The 17,698-nt window shown below is 42.4% G+C and overlaps 2 protein-coding genes across 2 annotated transcripts in view; both read right to left on the bottom strand.

Annotated features, from left to right (window-relative positions):
* The window catches only part of GPM6A (glycoprotein M6A), a 222,607-nt gene that overhangs the window by 76,923 nt on the left and 127,986 nt on the right, over positions 1-17,698 (bottom strand). The gene's annotated exons all lie outside the window — the stretch shown is intronic.
* Positions 302-3,567, bottom strand: LOC137568657 (uncharacterized). Its single transcript, XM_068278778.1, has 3 exons — positions 3,250-3,567; positions 1,845-2,007; positions 302-1,337 (listed from the first exon to the last, which is right to left on the bottom strand). Exons 1-3 carry the CDS (start codon positions 3,539-3,541, stop codon positions 518-520), a joined length of 1,275 nt encoding a protein of 424 aa, XP_068134879.1. The 5' UTR covers positions 3,542-3,567; the 3' UTR covers positions 302-517.

Raw genomic sequence — 17,698 nt, 5'->3', positions numbered from 1 at the left:
TGTGTTATGTATTCAATGCCTAAGGCCTCCATCTAATTTTTCTATAGGAGTAACTACTATATTATATATCCATAGTTTACCCAAAACATTTGGAGTATATTATGACCTTACATACTCCTGGTGCATACTTCATTAAGTATATGGCAACAATCAGCATATGGGACACAGTAATGAAGCAATGTTTGAACAAAATCTTTCGTTTTAATGTTTTGTTCTTCTGTGCAAAGAATATTTTGGACATGTGTTGTCCATACTTTGCTTTCAGCAGCAAAAGTAATATGTCACAAATGAGAAATGTTTCTGCAACAAACAACAGTAGATCTAAAGATAAGCATGCTCTTTTTTCCTAGTTTTGATGGCCTTTTAGCCAAACTGAAGGATGCCCTTCGCCGACAAGACACTAACTTTCGCCTAGCAATCACACCAACTGAGCGACTTCTCATAACATTGAGGTAATGTAAACTAAGATCCAAATCTGAGCATTGAACAATAAAATAAAATGTAAAACTACAAAAAACTAGTCATGTTGTGATAGCAAATCACACATACTACCAGGGCCCTGATTGTAAGCATGTGTACCTGATTCAGCATTTGTATGAGGCTGGCTGTGCGATGTTAAATCAGTGTACACTGTAGAGTCACTGTGCATAGATGATGTTTGAAATCGCATACCTTGATCAGGGCGCTGAGGTGGAGGCATAGAGTAATGAGGCTGTTGACCATATGGCATGTTATGCATATGCATTGGTGGGTAGTGGGGTGGGTCATAAATGCGTTGCATATGGTAAGAGAGTTGTGGGTGTGCATTATATTGTTGGCTGGAAGCAGGCAGGTGTGGTTGCTGCAAGTAGTTGTGCACATTGTCATCTGCACGGGTCTCAGGTAGTAAGAATCTCCCCAGGGTCTCAGAGATGGCATGTCTGGCTGCCCATTGCTTATCAGGAGGCACTTTTTGTAATAGTGGCACCAAACTTAAAAGATACTGTGTGCATGGCTCTTTAAGTTGTTTCATTTCATCCTCTCGCTTCTCCATATGATCAACAGCCTTTTCTATTGAACTAATCAGCTTCTGGTCGTATTCAGCCCTGCTCATACCTCTTCCTATTCTCCTGCCTTGTGTAGCTACCCTCACACCTCTACTAGACCTGACAGTTGTGCGTGTCCGACTACTCGCTGGGCTGTGTGGTGTGTGATCTGGGGTAGTAGAGTCACTGTCTTCCACTGTAGCAGTGTCAACATCCTGTGTAGTGTCTTCTTCAACTTCCACATCACTGGTGGTGGTAGGTGGCACCTCTACATCGTCCTCCTCAGGATCTGGTGGTAGGCTATCTTCAGTCCTTTGGAAAGGGGAAAGCACAACTTTAGTTCATGGAATAGTGACCATGGATGTCACAGCAAATATATGGGCACAATGCGATGCATCTTTCATTGCAAAACAATAGCAGTAGCCTGTCTATTTTTCCCATTATTTGTGTACATAGCTTTTAGGCACAGCCCCTGAGCAAGCATAGAGCAAAACTGGCCTGCGTAAACTAGCACTGATTTTGGTAGATGTGTGTTACAGATGTGTGATGCAGACACTACTGCAGCCAAACATATAACCAGCACTGTCAGGCAACTGTTATGTTGGGTAACGAACAGTCCACATTCCTGTCATGTAATCATTTTAAACTGGACCTATGCCATCCTTACATTAAGCTACGTCCCCCAATATATTTGGTAGAGTGATGGCAGATTATTCGTTCCACACTACTGAATTGCATTGTGGGCCTACTCCTTCCTTCACTGTTCTATTGGCGAAGTTGACAAACATTGCAATAGGTTAACATTTACGCCATACTTACTCAGCCGGTTCATGATGTTTTCTTAGAAATTCTAATATGCCACAATATTTATATTTTGTTCGCTGCGAACTTCCAGACCCACTTTTGGATTCATGGTATTGCTTTTCAATCTCCTTTTTGTAACTGTCTCTGACCGACTTCCATCTTGTCCGCAGGAGGGCAACTAGGAATAAAAATAAACATACATGTTATTTCTTTTCTTTTGCAGATTTCTGGCAACAGGGCATTCATATGCAGCACTTCACTACCAATTCCTCATGGGAAGAAGTACAATCCGATACTTAGTTTTGGACACCTGCAAATTGATCTGGAAAGTACTTCAACCGGAATTTATGCCAACTCCTGACGTACCTATGTGGGAGGCTAACATGCAGCTTTTTTGGGAGAAACATGATTTCCCTAACTGCCTTGGAGCAGTGGATGGGAAACATGTCAGACTGGTTATGCCTGCATTCACTGGCAGTCTCTATTACAATTATAAAAAATTCTTTTCACTAGTGCTCATGGCTGTTGTGGATCCTAATTTGAAATTTATCTATGTGGATGCTGGGGCTTACGGAAGTTCCCATGATTCCTCAGTCTTCCAGCACAGTCGATTTGGCGTGAAGCTTCGCACAGGCCAGATGACTTTACCACCACCACGCCCCTGGCCTGACACTGTAGAACCACCTTACCCCTGTGTGTTTGTGGCTGATGAGGCCTTTGCACTGTCTGAGCATGTTATGAGACCGTATGCACAGAGAGATATGACTCATAAGAAAGTAGTCTTTAATAACCGCCTGACCAAAGCCAGACAAGTAGTAGAATGTGCATTTGGAATTCTGGCAAACAAATGGCGCATTTATCACACGGCTATAACAATGCAACCAAAGTATGCTATAATAGTGGTGAAGGCAACATGTATTTTGCATAATTATGTGAGAACACTAGATAGCATGACCATAGAGGAGGAAGAGGGGGATCTTTCAAACAGTGCTCTTGTCACTTTACCACCAGCTACTTTACGTGGTCCCATTTCTGCCATTCGCAACAGAGACAAATTAGCTGATTATTTTGTGCCATAACTGTAAGAACTAAAAAACCTGCAGGCTGCTATTTACTTACATGACGAGATCAGTATTATTGTGCAAATAAACATTCTTGAAACCGTGTTGTATGTCTATATCATTCATGACACTCTAAAGTGGCAAATAGCGCCCTAATAATACATGTGAGTACATACACACACATGTACCTGCTGTTTATAAGGAGAGATGGCTATAGAGAGAACAGCTTTGCCAGAGACCTGTGATAATGACATTTCTAATTGTTTAATTACTCATTTAGTGGAGGGGTGATGATATATTGTCTGCAAAGTGCTGCATGAAATCAATAAAATACAACAATTCTGTACACATATACTTACTCTTAGAATCCTTGCCCTTTTGGCTCAAAGTATTCCATTTTTCTCCAAGAAAATCTTTTGCAATGTTGCTCCAGATTTCATGAGCCCTTTGGTGATCTTTATATCCAGGCAAAGACTTGTCATAAAGTTCTGGGCTGTTTTCAATCTTAATTATCAGGTTTTCTGTGGTAAACCACTTTGCTGCCATCTTCCTCCTGCGCAGTCTAAAATCCCTCATGCAAATCTGCCACACAGGAAGCACACTTTGACCTGGAAGTGCGCATTCTTGAAAAAAACGCATCCGCATCCGCATCAAAATCCGCTTGATCAAGCGGTTTTACAGGCGTTTTGCGTTTTTCCTATACTTAACATTGGAGGCAGAAACGTATCCGAAATCCAAAAAATGCCTCACCCAGGCATTTTTCGTTTCTGCAAAACGCCTGCCGCTCTGGTGTGCACCACCCCATTGAGATACATTGACCAAGCAGATCCGCAGCCGCAAGCGGATCTGAAAACGCCCAAAAAGCCGCTCGGTGTGCACCAGCCCTTAGTGCTTTTGGAAACATTGCTGATTTGTAACCCTTGGCAAAACCCTGCTTAACCTACTGAACTCTGTCTGGCATAGACAATCCATTTTATCCACTCTTGTATTCAAAGTACCTAAGATGCTGGATGTGACACCGATTTTGATGTCACTTCCGCAGTCTGCAGCTCCACGTTCCAGTTGTGTGCAGCAGAGCAGTCACCAGAAACAAACACAGCCATAGCAGGAAGGGGGCTAAACATATGCTTATTTTTAATTCTTTCCATTTGGGAGCTAGGACCTTGAACAGGGGTCATCTACAGCCTACATCCCAGCCAGCACCTCAAAGGTACTATTGCAATTTTTTCTAGGTTTCCTTTCGCGCACAACACAATTCACATGCGATTTGCGTGTTTCTTTTTGAGAATTTGCGTTTTGCACATCTAAGGCTAAATTTCTTCTGCTGCGATTCGCATTGGTTTGCCTTGTACGTGAATTCAGATAGGGTACCGCAGCCTATTGACTTCAATAGGCCTCCTCTGAATTTGCGTGCAGGCAAAAAAAAAATGGACGGTCTGCAGCATAAAATAGTATTACGCATAATTTGGATGCTTTCTCGTATTACAAGTGTCAGTATTGCGTTTTGCTGGCACAGTGGAAACAGCCTAATGCAAGTCAAAGGCATTGCATTTGATTTTCATTGTAGTGCACATTTCTCCATGCGAATTTCCTGGGGGGGAAAATGGCCTACATGTATACTTTTTCCCCCACCGGACATGAGATCTGCATATAATGCAAGCCAATTGGTATTGCGAAAATTCACATGTGAATGTGAAGTTATTACACACAATTTCATACAAATTAACTTAATTGGTATTTATAGAAAATGTAAAGAAAAAAGGAAGATCTGGAACCTAAATAATGCAAAACAGACTCACAAATGCAAAAAAATGCTAAAAACAAAACAAAATGTGGGCACACGTTGTACACACAAGTCTGCCTCAAATCAGGCTGTGATATTCTGCATAGAGGGAGATATGTGGAACAATATCCTTAAAGGACTTACGAGGCCAGTTTTAGGAAGAAAAAAAAAAAGTTAGATACCTGCATCCGTTTGTAAGGCACGGAGGACGCCGTCCGCGCCCTCCGTGCCGTTTCGCCGGGTCCCCGCCGCTCAGTAGCCCCCCGAACGCACTGCCCGGGTCGGGCTCTCCAGCCTGCAGAAAGATGAGCGCCGGAGCTGGCCGCGGCTGCGCAGTCCGCATAGCCACAAGTGCGGCTGTGCAGCTCTAAGGCCAATCCCCCGATCCACGCTACAGGAAACAGCCTGTTACGTGGATCGGGGGGTTGGCCCTAGAGCTGCACAGCCGCACTCGCGGCTATGCCGACTGCGCAGCTGCTGCCAGCTCCGGTGGCCATCTTTCTGCAGGCTGGAGAGCCCGACCCGGGCAGTGCGATCGGGGGCCGTTCAGGGGACTACTGAGCGGCGGGGACCTGGCGAAACGGCACGGAGGGCGCGGACGGCGTCCTCCGTGCCTTACAAATGGATGCAGGTATCTAACTTTTTTTTTTTCTAGAACTGGCCTCGTAAGTCCTTTAAAGGTGTGCCACAACACCCACATAAACGTTATGCCAATACATAATATGTATAAAAGATATTGAAGAAACTCAATAAAGTTTATATGCAAAAATACAAAAAGACTTTATTGAAGACAAAAGTCGTTCAAAACATTCATAAAAGTTATCATTCAAGGGGCATATTCCATAGCCGAGGATGGCGAACATACAACAGTGATTAACATCAAGATTAGTGCAATTGTAAGTATTGAGGCGACAATGTGGACTTGTTTTGGGATAGACCCTTCATCAGGCCTCCACATATAAATTCAAATCTAGATAATTACTGCATGATTTTAAATAACATCTGGACAACATGAAGCCAGGTAAGACCACTAGTCCTATTTTCAAACACTCCAGCAAGGGCTGGAAGAGAGTGGTCCTCCATTTAGTATAAGGTTGTGGGAGGGAATTTGTCTGCCGACAGGCCTTGGTAAGTAGGGGGACGGGGACCTACTAGAGTAAGGGCCCGTTTCCACTCGTGCGGTGCGAATTAGTCACGGAAAACGCAAAAACGAATTTGCACGCAAATGTAACCGCGAATTTGTGGGCGTTTTTGCATATGTTAATGAGTATGCAAATGTAACCATGTCAATGCCTGTATGCTTTTACATTGATTTTATGCGAAAACGCCTGCAAATTCGCGGTAAAATTCGCATATGAAAACGCATGCGAATTTCCTATTAAATACATTGTATGCGAATGTCTGAGGTCTCTGCTGTGCAGATTTTTTCTGCACAGAAAAACGCTCAGAAATCCTGACAAGTGGAAACAGTCCCATCCACTTGTATTGTCTATGCGAATCTACATGCAGGAAAAGCATGCAGATTCGCACAAGTGGAAACGGGCCCTCAGTGGAGAAGGGTTCACTCGTTGATTCTCTCCTCTGTAAGAGAAAAATGTATTGATGAAGTATATGTGTTCATGTTTTTATATTTACATTTCTTTTTTTCATAAATAAAGATTCTATAAAAAAAAGAAAACTGACACACCCATCAATCATTCTGGGTTGTGAAGCCTTTGGACTGGTTGTGTTTGTCTATGCACGAAAAACAGATAAGGAGGCAGAAATATTTTTGGAAACATATTTGTTATGTATACATTTGAGTAGCTGATTTTAATGAAGAAAAATAAATTCCACTTAAAACCAATGATGCACTACAGTGCATAAAGAATGAAAACTCTAAACTGTGACTGTGAGGCCTTGGTTATTATGAGAACAATAACAGTTGGGATGCAACTGTAAAGGCTCCAAGAGTCGCATTCTACTACAAGGTCAGCATGTTCTGTGCATTGTACTCGGTTTGGCTCTGTTTACTTACATTATAGCAAAGGTATTATAACTGATTCAACTCTTGTGTCCTTGGTAGGTAGTGTGGAGAAATCAAATGATAAGGACTTTACCAGCAGCTCTTCCAACATGACTACATTTCTGTCAGCTGCTTGACAGTAGTTATTATGCCAGTAGACCTGGGAACAAAGGATTAAAAATTAACTCCTAGGAGAAAACCTAGGCAGAAAATTGAATTGATTAAGGCTCTCTCCCCTTTCACTACTGCTCCTTCTTATGATATTCCACCTATGTGAAACTGGTAAAAAGGGTGCCCTCAGCGCTTTGGAAAGAAGGGCGCTACCTCAGACCTCCAGACGACCATATTTCCCCAATTCGATCCCCTGATGATGCAAGATTGTGAAACCGATCGGGAAGGAGACACACACATGGACATTTGCACATGGTCTGGGCCCCATATGGCTTGGAAAGCTTTTGAATTTCTGGCAGACCACTGCTTGGTTCTTGGATTGATGAACGCAATACATACAACCTTATGTGTGTTGTTGGCAACTGTTCAGCCCCTTTTCAACTTTTGGGTGATGGTGATCACAGGAATGCATAAAAGCTCAAGTACCACCATGGTGAAGTTTTAAGAGACCGTGTTACACCCATTTGATTATTTGTGGACTTTGGACAGTGTCTTCTCTCAGCAGTGGTCTACTATTGAAACCCTGATTGGCGCTAATAAAGCCTCTTTTTAAATGTCCCCCTAATTACTGTTAATCACGGCTTCGGGGCAGGGGTATATTAATGTTGGGAGGGCATTGGGGTCAAGGTTAAACACCTTGGAGGGGGAGGGTTAGTTAAGGGTTAGGCACCACCAGGTAAGAAGCACCACAGGGGGGAGGGGGGGAATGTGTGTGGAGGTTTAAGTAGTAAAATATAGGTACTTTTACTGATATTCTACTAGCGGACATATCCAGTGCCCTTTTTTCCAGGCACCTTTATTACATGAACCCTCAGCTATGCCCAAATAGGCATATTTTTGCTTGTCCAGTAAATAATGTATGTCTGCTTTTAATGTAGACTAAAGACAGGTATCCTTTTTCCTTGCTACATATTTTGTGTTCGATTTTCTTTTACACAAGGAATCAATATAAACAGGGGTTCTAACAACCCCCAGAGGAAAACATGCAGAAATTACACAATCAATAACCATGTCTTTCAGTGAACTACATGCTTACAAGAAAGTATCAGGGCTGGGGCACACTAGAGTGATTTTGGGCAGAGTTTTGAAGCTCTGACAATCAATGGCGCTTTCTAAAATGCTTTGCTAGTGTAAAGGGGTCCATACACTTGTCGATTTCAGCTGTATAATCGATAATTGATCAGAAATCGATTCTATTAATTCCACATTCTATTGATTTGCAGCCGATTTTGATCGATTTCGATCAATTTGATCTATCTGACAGGATGGAAAATCTAGGTCGATCTGCTGCTGGCAGCAGATTGATGCCCCATAGAGTTGCATTGGATCTAATGGTCCAATAATGCATTTAGATTGATTTCCAATAGATTTCATTCTGAAATCTAATGGAAATCTGTTCCTAGTGTGTGGCACACATCAGATAGATTCCAGTCAGACTGGACTTGACAGGCATCTGCCAGAAATCTATCTGATGGTTGAATCTGCTGCAAAACTATAAGTGTATGGCCACCTTAAGTCAATGGTGTTAAGCCCATTAGAGCTCCTGCGATTTTGGAAATCACTAATGCAGGACATGTAGAATTTTGCGAGCATTTGGGCTCCAACACATGTTATAGGAGTTGCCTTAAAGAGAATCTGTATTGTTAAAATCGCACAAAAGTAAACATACCAGTGCGTTAGGGGACATCTCCTATTACCCTCTGTCACAATTTCACTGCTCCTCGCCGCATTAAAAGTGGTTAAAAACAGTTTTAAAAAGTTTGTTTATAAACAAACAAAATGGCCACCAAAACAGGAAGTAGATTGATGCACAGTATGTCCACACATAGAAAATACATCCATACACAAGCAGGCTGTATACACCCTTCCTTTTGAATCTCAAGAGATAATTTGTGTGTTTCTTTCCCCCTGCAGTTCTCATGCACTGAAGTTTCAGGCTGCTCTTTTCTTCCAGCAAACAGCTTTGCCTTTGTCTGTAATTCCTCAGTATGTGAAAGCCCAGCCAGCTCAGAGGATGATTTATCCAGCTTGTAAAAGATAATAAAGCAGAGAGAAGCTGCACTAATCTAAATAATACACAGGCAGTGTGCATAGAGGGGCCTGGAAGGGGGAGTTCATAGCAGAACCACAACACTGAAGAACTTGGCAGCCTTCCAGACACAGGCCGACAAGTCTGACAGGGGAAAGATACATTGATTTATTACAGAGATAGTGATAGTAGAAAGAGCTGCAGTAAGCCAGAACACATTAGGAACTTGTAGGATGATAAAAAACAGGATGCAATTTTTGTTACGGAGTCTCTTTAACCACCCTGGCGGTCTATTAAAAACCGCCAGGGGGCAGCAGAGCAGTTTTTTTTTTTGTTCTTTTTTAAAATCATGTAGCGAGCTCACGGTGCACACCAAAAACCTCTAGCAGTACACTTTATAAAATGACACTATGACAGTGTGTTATTAATACAGGTCTGACATTCAGTGCTATGTAATCAACGTTCTTATCGAATGCTTAGTGTGAGACTGCTTAATAAGGCAGCACTCCCGTAACTGCTACAAAACAGACTGAGACAAATACTTTACAGGCATTAAAACCTCTTTTTATAGTGCTTTAATGGCAGTTAAGTCAACCCATAAATAAACGTAAAAACCACCAACGTGTGGTTTGCAAAATACCAACTACACTCATACAGGATTTCCCCAGTAAAATTACAATGATGTTCATGTAGATTATTTCTATTTGTACGCCACTATTTTTAGCCTACAGTTCCCATTGTGGATTTTTTTTTTTTTTTACTGTTGGTACAAATCCTTTTAAATACTTAAGTGAGGGACGCAAGGACATCTGTCACATTACACAAACCTAAATGGATTTCACATACACAGAAAAATAAGCATTGTATCCAATTAAAAAAAAAGAAAAGAAAAGTGCAATGAAATATGATTTTTCAATAAAGCAAATCAAAAAGTCACACTGCGTAAATTATGCACACCTCAGATGAAGCTTGGCAATTGCCCTGCGAAACGGTCGTAAGGACCGTGCACCCTCTGGCGCCCACACCAGCCACCTCCTATGCACCCAGGTACAGCAATGACGTTTTAGTGATGTCCATGTTTTTTGATGTTCAGCATCTCACATGCAACTGCACTTTATATGCTGGTTTTGCCACAGTACGTCCTTTTGCAATGCTGCACTAATAAACTATAGTGCCAGACATTTCCTGTCTCTCCTATTTATCGCATACCTTTTGCTTGCTGTCTTGAGCACATAGTTTTACTGGGTGCATCTACTTTTATGCCAGTCATCCACAGCTGTCCCCGAGTGCCTGCCAGCTCTCCCATCAGTAAAGCCTATATTTTGAATTTCAGTTAATATGAATGTAGACAGCAATGTTTGTCACCCTATTCTCCCTAATGGGAAGAGAGATGAGGGACTCATTCCAGAATGACACTCAAAGCACACACGCGAATTTCACATGTAAGATGCCTCGTCATGTTCCCTGTGTCAACATCAGCTTTTGAAAGCACATTCCTTTCATCTCCACGTGTGTCAAACAGCTACAATAAAACCCCTGATGACCACATGGGTCTTTTGCTTTCTGTGGCTTTGCTTGCTGCCAGACAGCGCGAGTCACTAAATCCTCCTGATTTGTTGTATTAACAGATATTTCATTGTTTTAATGGACTACTACAGATGTGTAGAAAGATGATGCCATTAAAGTCTTTGGAGACACAGATAACAAAATGAATTGTCTATGCTATGGATGATGCCAGATTAACCCCTGTATTCACAGATTAGATTACACTCAGAACCGCTTGCAACAAGCAACTGATTCACTGAAGACAGAGGACGTTGAGGAATGCAGCAGGACAGCTGCAAATAACAAATGGTCTGTATAAATTGGCAAATATTTCCTGCCTTTCATATCCCTTATCACTTATTTTTCCAATGCCTGCAGTTAAACAATAACAAAAAAAAGGACAGCATTAATCTGAATAAACATGATTTACGGTATATTTATCGTTACTGAGCCCCAACTGGTGATTAAAGGACACCCAAGGTGAAAATAAACGAATGAAATAAACAATTGTATCTACCCTCCTTCTCCTAAAAATGACTTTTTAAGATATTGCATGTGTTTATCTTATATTTAAATCTACGTTTAAGTGTTTACTGTTTTATTGTTTTTGCTCAATGACACATTCATTGGAGTAAGCCAGAGCTAAAATCTATGAACTACTGACCCTTTTTATCTCTTTCCTGCTCTCAGAAGCCATTTTCTGCTAGGAAAGTGTTTTATAGTTGTAATTTCTTATCAGTGAAGGTCACACTGTAGTCTGACCCAGTCCTGACTCAGGGTTCAAAAAACGAGGAACTAGAATATTGTAGTATCAAAAACTTCATAGAAAAACTTTATTAACACGTATTACAAAAACATTAAAAAAGGTGTTTCCCTTTTGCTTTTTATTCAAGTTTCTATCTATTTTTCGGTGTATAAAAATCTTCGTGGTTAGTGCATGGATACATGGACTGATATTTACTAGTCCATGGCGCAGGCTCCTTGTGTGGCTGATCTTTCTTCAATGGTTTTCTTGGTGGGAAGTCAATCTCTAGTTCCCTTGGTGGTGAGCCTTTATAGTATTCATTCTATGTTTTGCGGTCTTGTAGGATATAATATCTACATTCTAAACACATCTTTTTTCGGTATGTTGGTTCATAGAATTCAATTGAACCAGGTGTAATACATACCATCACTGTGGTGGGTTTCACCTTCTTTGTTTGAAAAGTCGGTATGGAATTCTGATTTTAATGTATTCTTCTTTTACTTTTTATTTTTTAGAACTTTGTGTTACGGCCTGATGAAGGGCATAAGTATCATATACAAAGCCCGAAACGAACATGTGTCGTTGCCTTTAACCACTTGAGGACCCACCCTTTACCCCCCCTTAAGGACCAGCGCTGGTTTGATTGATCTGTGCTGGGTGGGCTCTGCAGCCCCCAGCACAGATCAGGGTGCAGGCAGGGAGATCAGATTGCCCCCCTTTTTTCCCCCCTATGGGGATGATGTGCTGGGGGGGTCTGATCTCTCCTGCCTGCTGTGGGTGGCGGGGGGGGGCACCTCAAAGCCCCCCTCCGCGGCGAAATTCCCCCCTCCCTCTCCTACCTGCTGCCTCCCCCGGTGATCGGGGCTGCACAGGACGGCTATCCGTCCTGTGCAGCCAGTGACAGGACGTCCCCTGTCACATGGCGGCGATCCCCGGCCGCTGATTGGCCGGGGATCGCCGATCTGCCTTACGGCCGTACAAATGTAAACAAAGCGGATTATTTCCGCTTGTGTTTACATCTAGCCTGCGAGCCGCCATCGGCGGCCCGCAGGCTATTCACGGAGCCCCCCGCCGTGATTTGACAGGAAGCAGCCGCTCGTACGAGCGGCTGCTTCCTGATTAATTAGGCTGCAGCTGGCGACGCAGTACTGCGTCGCTGGTCCTGCAGCTGCCACTTTGCCGACGCACGTTATGAGTGTGCGGTCGGCAAGTGGTTAAGGACACAATGCTCATTTAAGGGTACAACCAATTCAAGCCAGAATACAATTTCTATCAGTTCCATCAGATTCAGCTCTCTGGATGTATTTTTGATGCACCATTTATTATATGGAAACCAGTTATGTGGAATTGAAGAAACCCTTTTTTAATGTTTTTGTAATGTGTGTTAATAAAGTTTTTCATGAAGTTTTTGATACTACAATATTCTAGTTCCTCGTTTTTTGAACCCAAGTTCTTTTTCTTAAAGTAATTAAGGTCTATATAGGCAAGGTGGATTGCCGTTTAAGAGGACTGTGTTTTTTCGATCCTTCACTCTAAAAAGGACAGTACCCTATTACATACATATATATACCAGTCCTGACTCAGACCGGAATTGCCACTTACATACCTGATGTTTAAATCTTTCAGGCAGAGAAAGAAAAAAAGGAACACAGCATAGTTATTTGTGTGCTTGGCACTGTACATACACGTGTCTGTCTCATCATGTCACATGTCACCTCGAGTATCCTTTACATTTTTGGTGATTACATCTGCAGCTAAAAATATATCTCTTCCAACGGAAAAAGTTTTAAAAGATAACTCCAAGATGTGAAAATAAAACATAAAATGAGTGATATATTGTTCTAATTGACCTACTCCTGACACTCCTCATGCTGCTCATTGTCCTCAGGGCTCCTCCCATTCCACAACCTTTTAAAGAGACCTGGAGGTGGAGTAAAATATAAAAAACAAGATACTTACCTAAGAAAAGCAAAACCTCTGGATCCTCTTGCAGACCACCCTCTGGAAGCTGCATTCTTGCTCCTCTTCAGTGCAGAGCCACTCCCGGTTGAGTGAATCCAGTTTATTGTGCAGATGGGGCCGTGCAGGCGCAGTACGGACGCACTCATGCATGAAAAGGAGCACGACTACGATAACATATCCGACAAGCTCTTGCTGGACAAGTTCCACTGGCCTGTAGACAATGACGTTGGCTGCCAGGAGGATGTGAGACCTCTGCAGGATCCAGAGGCTTCCCTTTTAGGTATCTCTTTTTATTTGACTACGATTCAGGTACACTGTAATAATTGACTGGCTCTTCAGACAATTTTGGGTGTGCACAAGCTAATCTGAATTGGGCATAAGCGAGTCCCAAACTATTGCACGCCCTGTAAAATGCAGCACTTGTGCACAAACAAAAGATGTGCATAAGTGCTGTCTTTCACTGGGCTTTAAAAATACACACCTAATTACATTGCAATTCTTCCTTCAATACTGCCTTGGCTTGTAACTTAAGGGCTTTGAAAGATTTAGTAACAGCATTTATTCTATTACGGTACTAGGATATTTCACAAAACTCCAGATTTTAAGAAACTGCACAGCACTGGAATTTTTTTGCGGCCGGTTGCACACCTAGCATTAGCGATGTGAGAACCACAGAAATCAGCCTTCATATGACCTTTCGCCATGGTCCGGCAACAGGGTAATATGCATAGCTCCACCCCCAGCTAGTGACGTACTCCTTGCTGGGCAGTAGGTCACTTGGATTCCCATCCTTTCCGTGCAAGTACACTGCATGCACACTGCGCTCCCGTCGTGCACACTTACTGCGTCACTCATTGGCTTGCATAACTGCATAATACTTTGCGTCAGCATTGCATTGCGCGAAGTGTGCAAGTCTCCATAGACTTGAATGGTCCTTGCAGTGGGGAAGCGTCAGGAAAGAGTAACGTGGTGTGTCGCAGTGTGCAGGTGTGCAAGGGGCCAAAAACATTGAATCATTTTTATTCTATGACACCAATAATTAAGGGCATCATCTTTTTTGACAGGTAAATACAAAAGTGCAACAATAGATTATGCTCTCTCTGTAGTAAAATTTACCTAATCTTTCCCAGCTTTCTTTCCTAGCTTTAACGCTTTGTATATTTCCTTTACTGAATAAAATCGAAGCAGAACTGAGCTAAAGGTCTACACAAATCAATTGGAGACTTGATCAACTTCTTTTTTTTTGGCACTGTCGCTGTTCTTTTGTGCATTGCTTTTTTCAACATTTCTACACTTTCTCCAACAAGGCTGTTATGTCCATTTGCTTATGCAAGGAAGAGGAAGAACTCTCACATACATTTGAGTTCTGGCAAGAGGAGAAGTGTGTATTGAAATAATAATGCAAAAATCGCAGGAACAAATACTTTGGAAGTCACAGTGAACATCTGCACAATAATGAGCATCTGGTTTCACTTTTATAGTTTCTATTTAGTAAAAGATACTTCTTTATTATTATTATTCTTTTTGTAAAGTGTGTTTACTTACACAAATGAGAGCCATGTGTGAGCAGTACTGTTTTGCATATTATACATATACACACAATCTGGATTTACATTTGTACACTCCCTAGCCACTATAACTAGGATGATCAGCTACAAATGAGCTGGAATGTTCTGGCTTGATTCAATGGGATCGATTAATAAACCATGATAACTCATATCACAGCCACGCCAGCGTTTTTGCTCACATTTTAGCGCGCAATCACAAATTTTCACATGCAATTTGCGATAGCGCGCAGAAATTCACGATTGCATGCGAAAACTCGTGCAAAAATGCTAGAGCGGCCGTAAGATATGAGTTATCATGGTTTAGTGAATCAAGCCCAATGTACCCAGGCAGAAGGACACTGTCTGTCTGTTTCATTGCAGGGATATGCGTTTGGTTTATGTTCAGAAAAAATGTTCAGAACTGCTAAACTCTTATTATTTTTTATTATTATTTATTAGATTTACATAGCGCCAACATATTACGCAACTCTTCAAACCATCCATGGATAGCCTTTGGCCAAGTGCATTGTGGGAATCAAATTGCCATTAAAGAGACAGACTAGGGGCGGCACAAAACAAATCTAATAAGCAGAAGTGTTTGTTCCACTGGCTTAATAAATTAATAAACCAATTCTAACTGAAGGGACAAAATACCACAAAAACGAGCGCCCATAGCAATTTACTTGATCTGTTGTTTTGTTTGCACTAAAATGATAAAGGAAATAGCGCTCCTGCTGTGTCCACAGTTCTGGATATAGTATATGCAAAGTTCTATGTATCCACTTCCGTGCCAGACTTGATCTCCAGAAGCATATGGAATGACCACCACCACCTCACCCTCAGAAGTGGGCACTCACCCTTAGAAGATGACCCTCGGCTAGATGGGTCACAATCGCCTCTGGGATATTTTCAGGCAATCCCCTGCCTATACTGGCTCCTTTAAGCGGTACGTTATCCAACAGTGTATCCACAGCATTCACCTCAAATAAAACATATGGTCCTTCCCATAGCGTAAAACCATATGAAAATTGTAATTATATTAAAAATGCACACTCACATTCCAGTAGGTTTTTGTTGAGCATAAAGTTTTATAGGGCTCTACCCAGTCACGTTGGCCACCTGGCTAGCTCTCCGTGTCCGCACAGAGGACCTTTCCTCGGTCTCCCCGCACACCACGCTGAGGGTGAGGTGGTGGTGGTCATTCCATATGCTTCTGGAGATCAAGTCTGGCATGGATTATATAAGAGAGAACAGAGGCGCCAAAAGGATAAAAGGGGTTTTAAAGGAGCTTAAAAGCCAAAACTTGGTAATTAGAGGAGGCAGTGGTGGACTTACCCCCTCCAAGCAGACACAACACGACTGTACATTCAGTCTATTTATTAACAAACTCCAGATAAAGCAAAGCAACGTGTTTCACGGGTCAGCGCCCGCTTCCTCAGGCAATAGAAAAAGGAGTTACAGCATCTAGCAAAACAAACGACACTCAGTGCCTCTGCCTAGGCATGGCGACCGGGCGGGATGACGTCAGAGGGAATCCCGATCCACCCCTCAGCGCTGCCTGGCACTGATTGGTCAGGCTGCGCAAGGGGTCTGGAGGGGGGGGCGGCGCGTCGGGTAGCGGCGAATCGGCGGCGAGCGGCAGCGATCGCGTACCACACGCAGCTAGCAAAGTGCTAGCTGCGTGTAGGGAAAAAAATTTGAAAATCGGCCGAGCGGGGCCTGAGAAATCCTCCTACGCAGGTTACCCCGAGCTGAGCTCGGGATAACCGGCAAGGAGGTTAATAGCCCTCCTGTCTATCGTAGATGTTTCCAAATGTGGCCACCAGACCAGCCCAGCCAGTGTTGTGTAGTGTTAAGTCTCTATAACCATAATCTTTACAGATGCTTGAATAGTTCCCATTTCACTTTTAGGACTGTTTGACTGACCTGGGAAAAGCATTGTGGTGTCAGGAGAATGTCAGCCTAAACCCCCATGACATAAATACAAAATAGAAAACAAATGGACGTTTTAAGGCTTGCAGTAATTGGAATTATCAAAAGTGGCATATTAGCAAGTTGTACCCCTTTTACTATATGGGGTAGCACTTGTGTGTCACTAATCCGCAATCCCTTTGTTAGCTAAGCTGCAACCAATTACAAGCTTTATTTACCTTCTGAACAGTTACCCCTAGTGTTAGGTGGCCATACACTGATAGATTTGCAGCAGATTCGACCATCAGATAGATTTCTGTCAGATGTCTGTTAGGTCGAATCTGACAGGAATCTCTCTGATGTGTGTCACTCACTAGGAACAGATTTACAATAGATTTCAGAATGAAATCTATTGGAAATCTATTGAAAATCGATCTAAATGCATTATTGCACTATTAGATCCAATTCAAATCTATGGGCCATCGATCTGCTGCCAGCAGCAGATTAACGTAGATTTTCAATCCTGTCAGATAGATCAAATCGATTGAAATCGGCCGCAAATCGATCAACCATTGGATTGCGCACCGATTTGCGGTCAATCGATCGACTTGATCGATCGCTGAAATCGACCAGTGTATGGGCCCCTTTAGAGTTATATTTGGCAAAACCCTCACTCTCAGCAGGTCTCTCTTTGCTCATTGACTGCCCCAGTGGTTGGGGAACTGGGCTGGTAAAGATCTGGTGGGGAACCCTCACATCATTTTTTGTTCCTTTCCTCAAATACGAACAAGCTTAGCACCTTGGAAAACCTCTGCTGTGAAGTAATTGAGTCAGTAGGCTTGGGTGACCATACGAGACAATAAGTAGAGACAAGTGGTATTGCACTGGCTTTCACACGAGTCCAGTAAGGTGTGGTACCCTATAGTATTTTGCGCAGGTTATCTCAGCCTTATTGAACAATAGTTATTCACCCTCTTAGTGTATTTTGCAATGATTTTGCAATGAATGCGCTAACCATTCACTTCAAATTTAAGAACATTATAATAATTGCATGCATTACAATTCAAATTGATTTAATACAACACTAAGATTATTTTAACATATAAGGCA

The sequence above is a fragment of the Hyperolius riggenbachi genome, chromosome 1 (genome assembly GCF_040937935.1).
Source record: "Hyperolius riggenbachi isolate aHypRig1 chromosome 1, aHypRig1.pri, whole genome shotgun sequence".
Classification (NCBI taxonomy): Eukaryota; Metazoa; Chordata; class Amphibia; order Anura; family Hyperoliidae; genus Hyperolius; species Hyperolius riggenbachi.
Note: the sequence above shows the minus strand (reverse complement) of the source record. Positions and strands in the feature narration are given on the sequence as shown.

What these genes read in the sequence shown, in the direction of transcription:
- LOC137568657 (XM_068278778.1), bottom strand. Translation starts at nt 3,541, where the DNA reads ATGCGGATGCGGATGCGTTTTTTTCAAGAATGCGCACTTCCAGGTCAA. An exon ending in AAAGGGCAAGGATTCTAAGA is followed by an intron (nt 2,008 to 3,249) that starts GTAAGTATATGT and finishes TTTTATTCCTAG; the next exon opens with TTGCCCTCCTGCGGACAAGA. An exon ending in AAACATCATGAACCGGCTGA is followed by an intron (nt 1,338 to 1,844) that starts GTAAGTATGGCG and finishes CCCTTTCCAAAG; the next exon opens with GACTGAAGATAGCCTACCAC.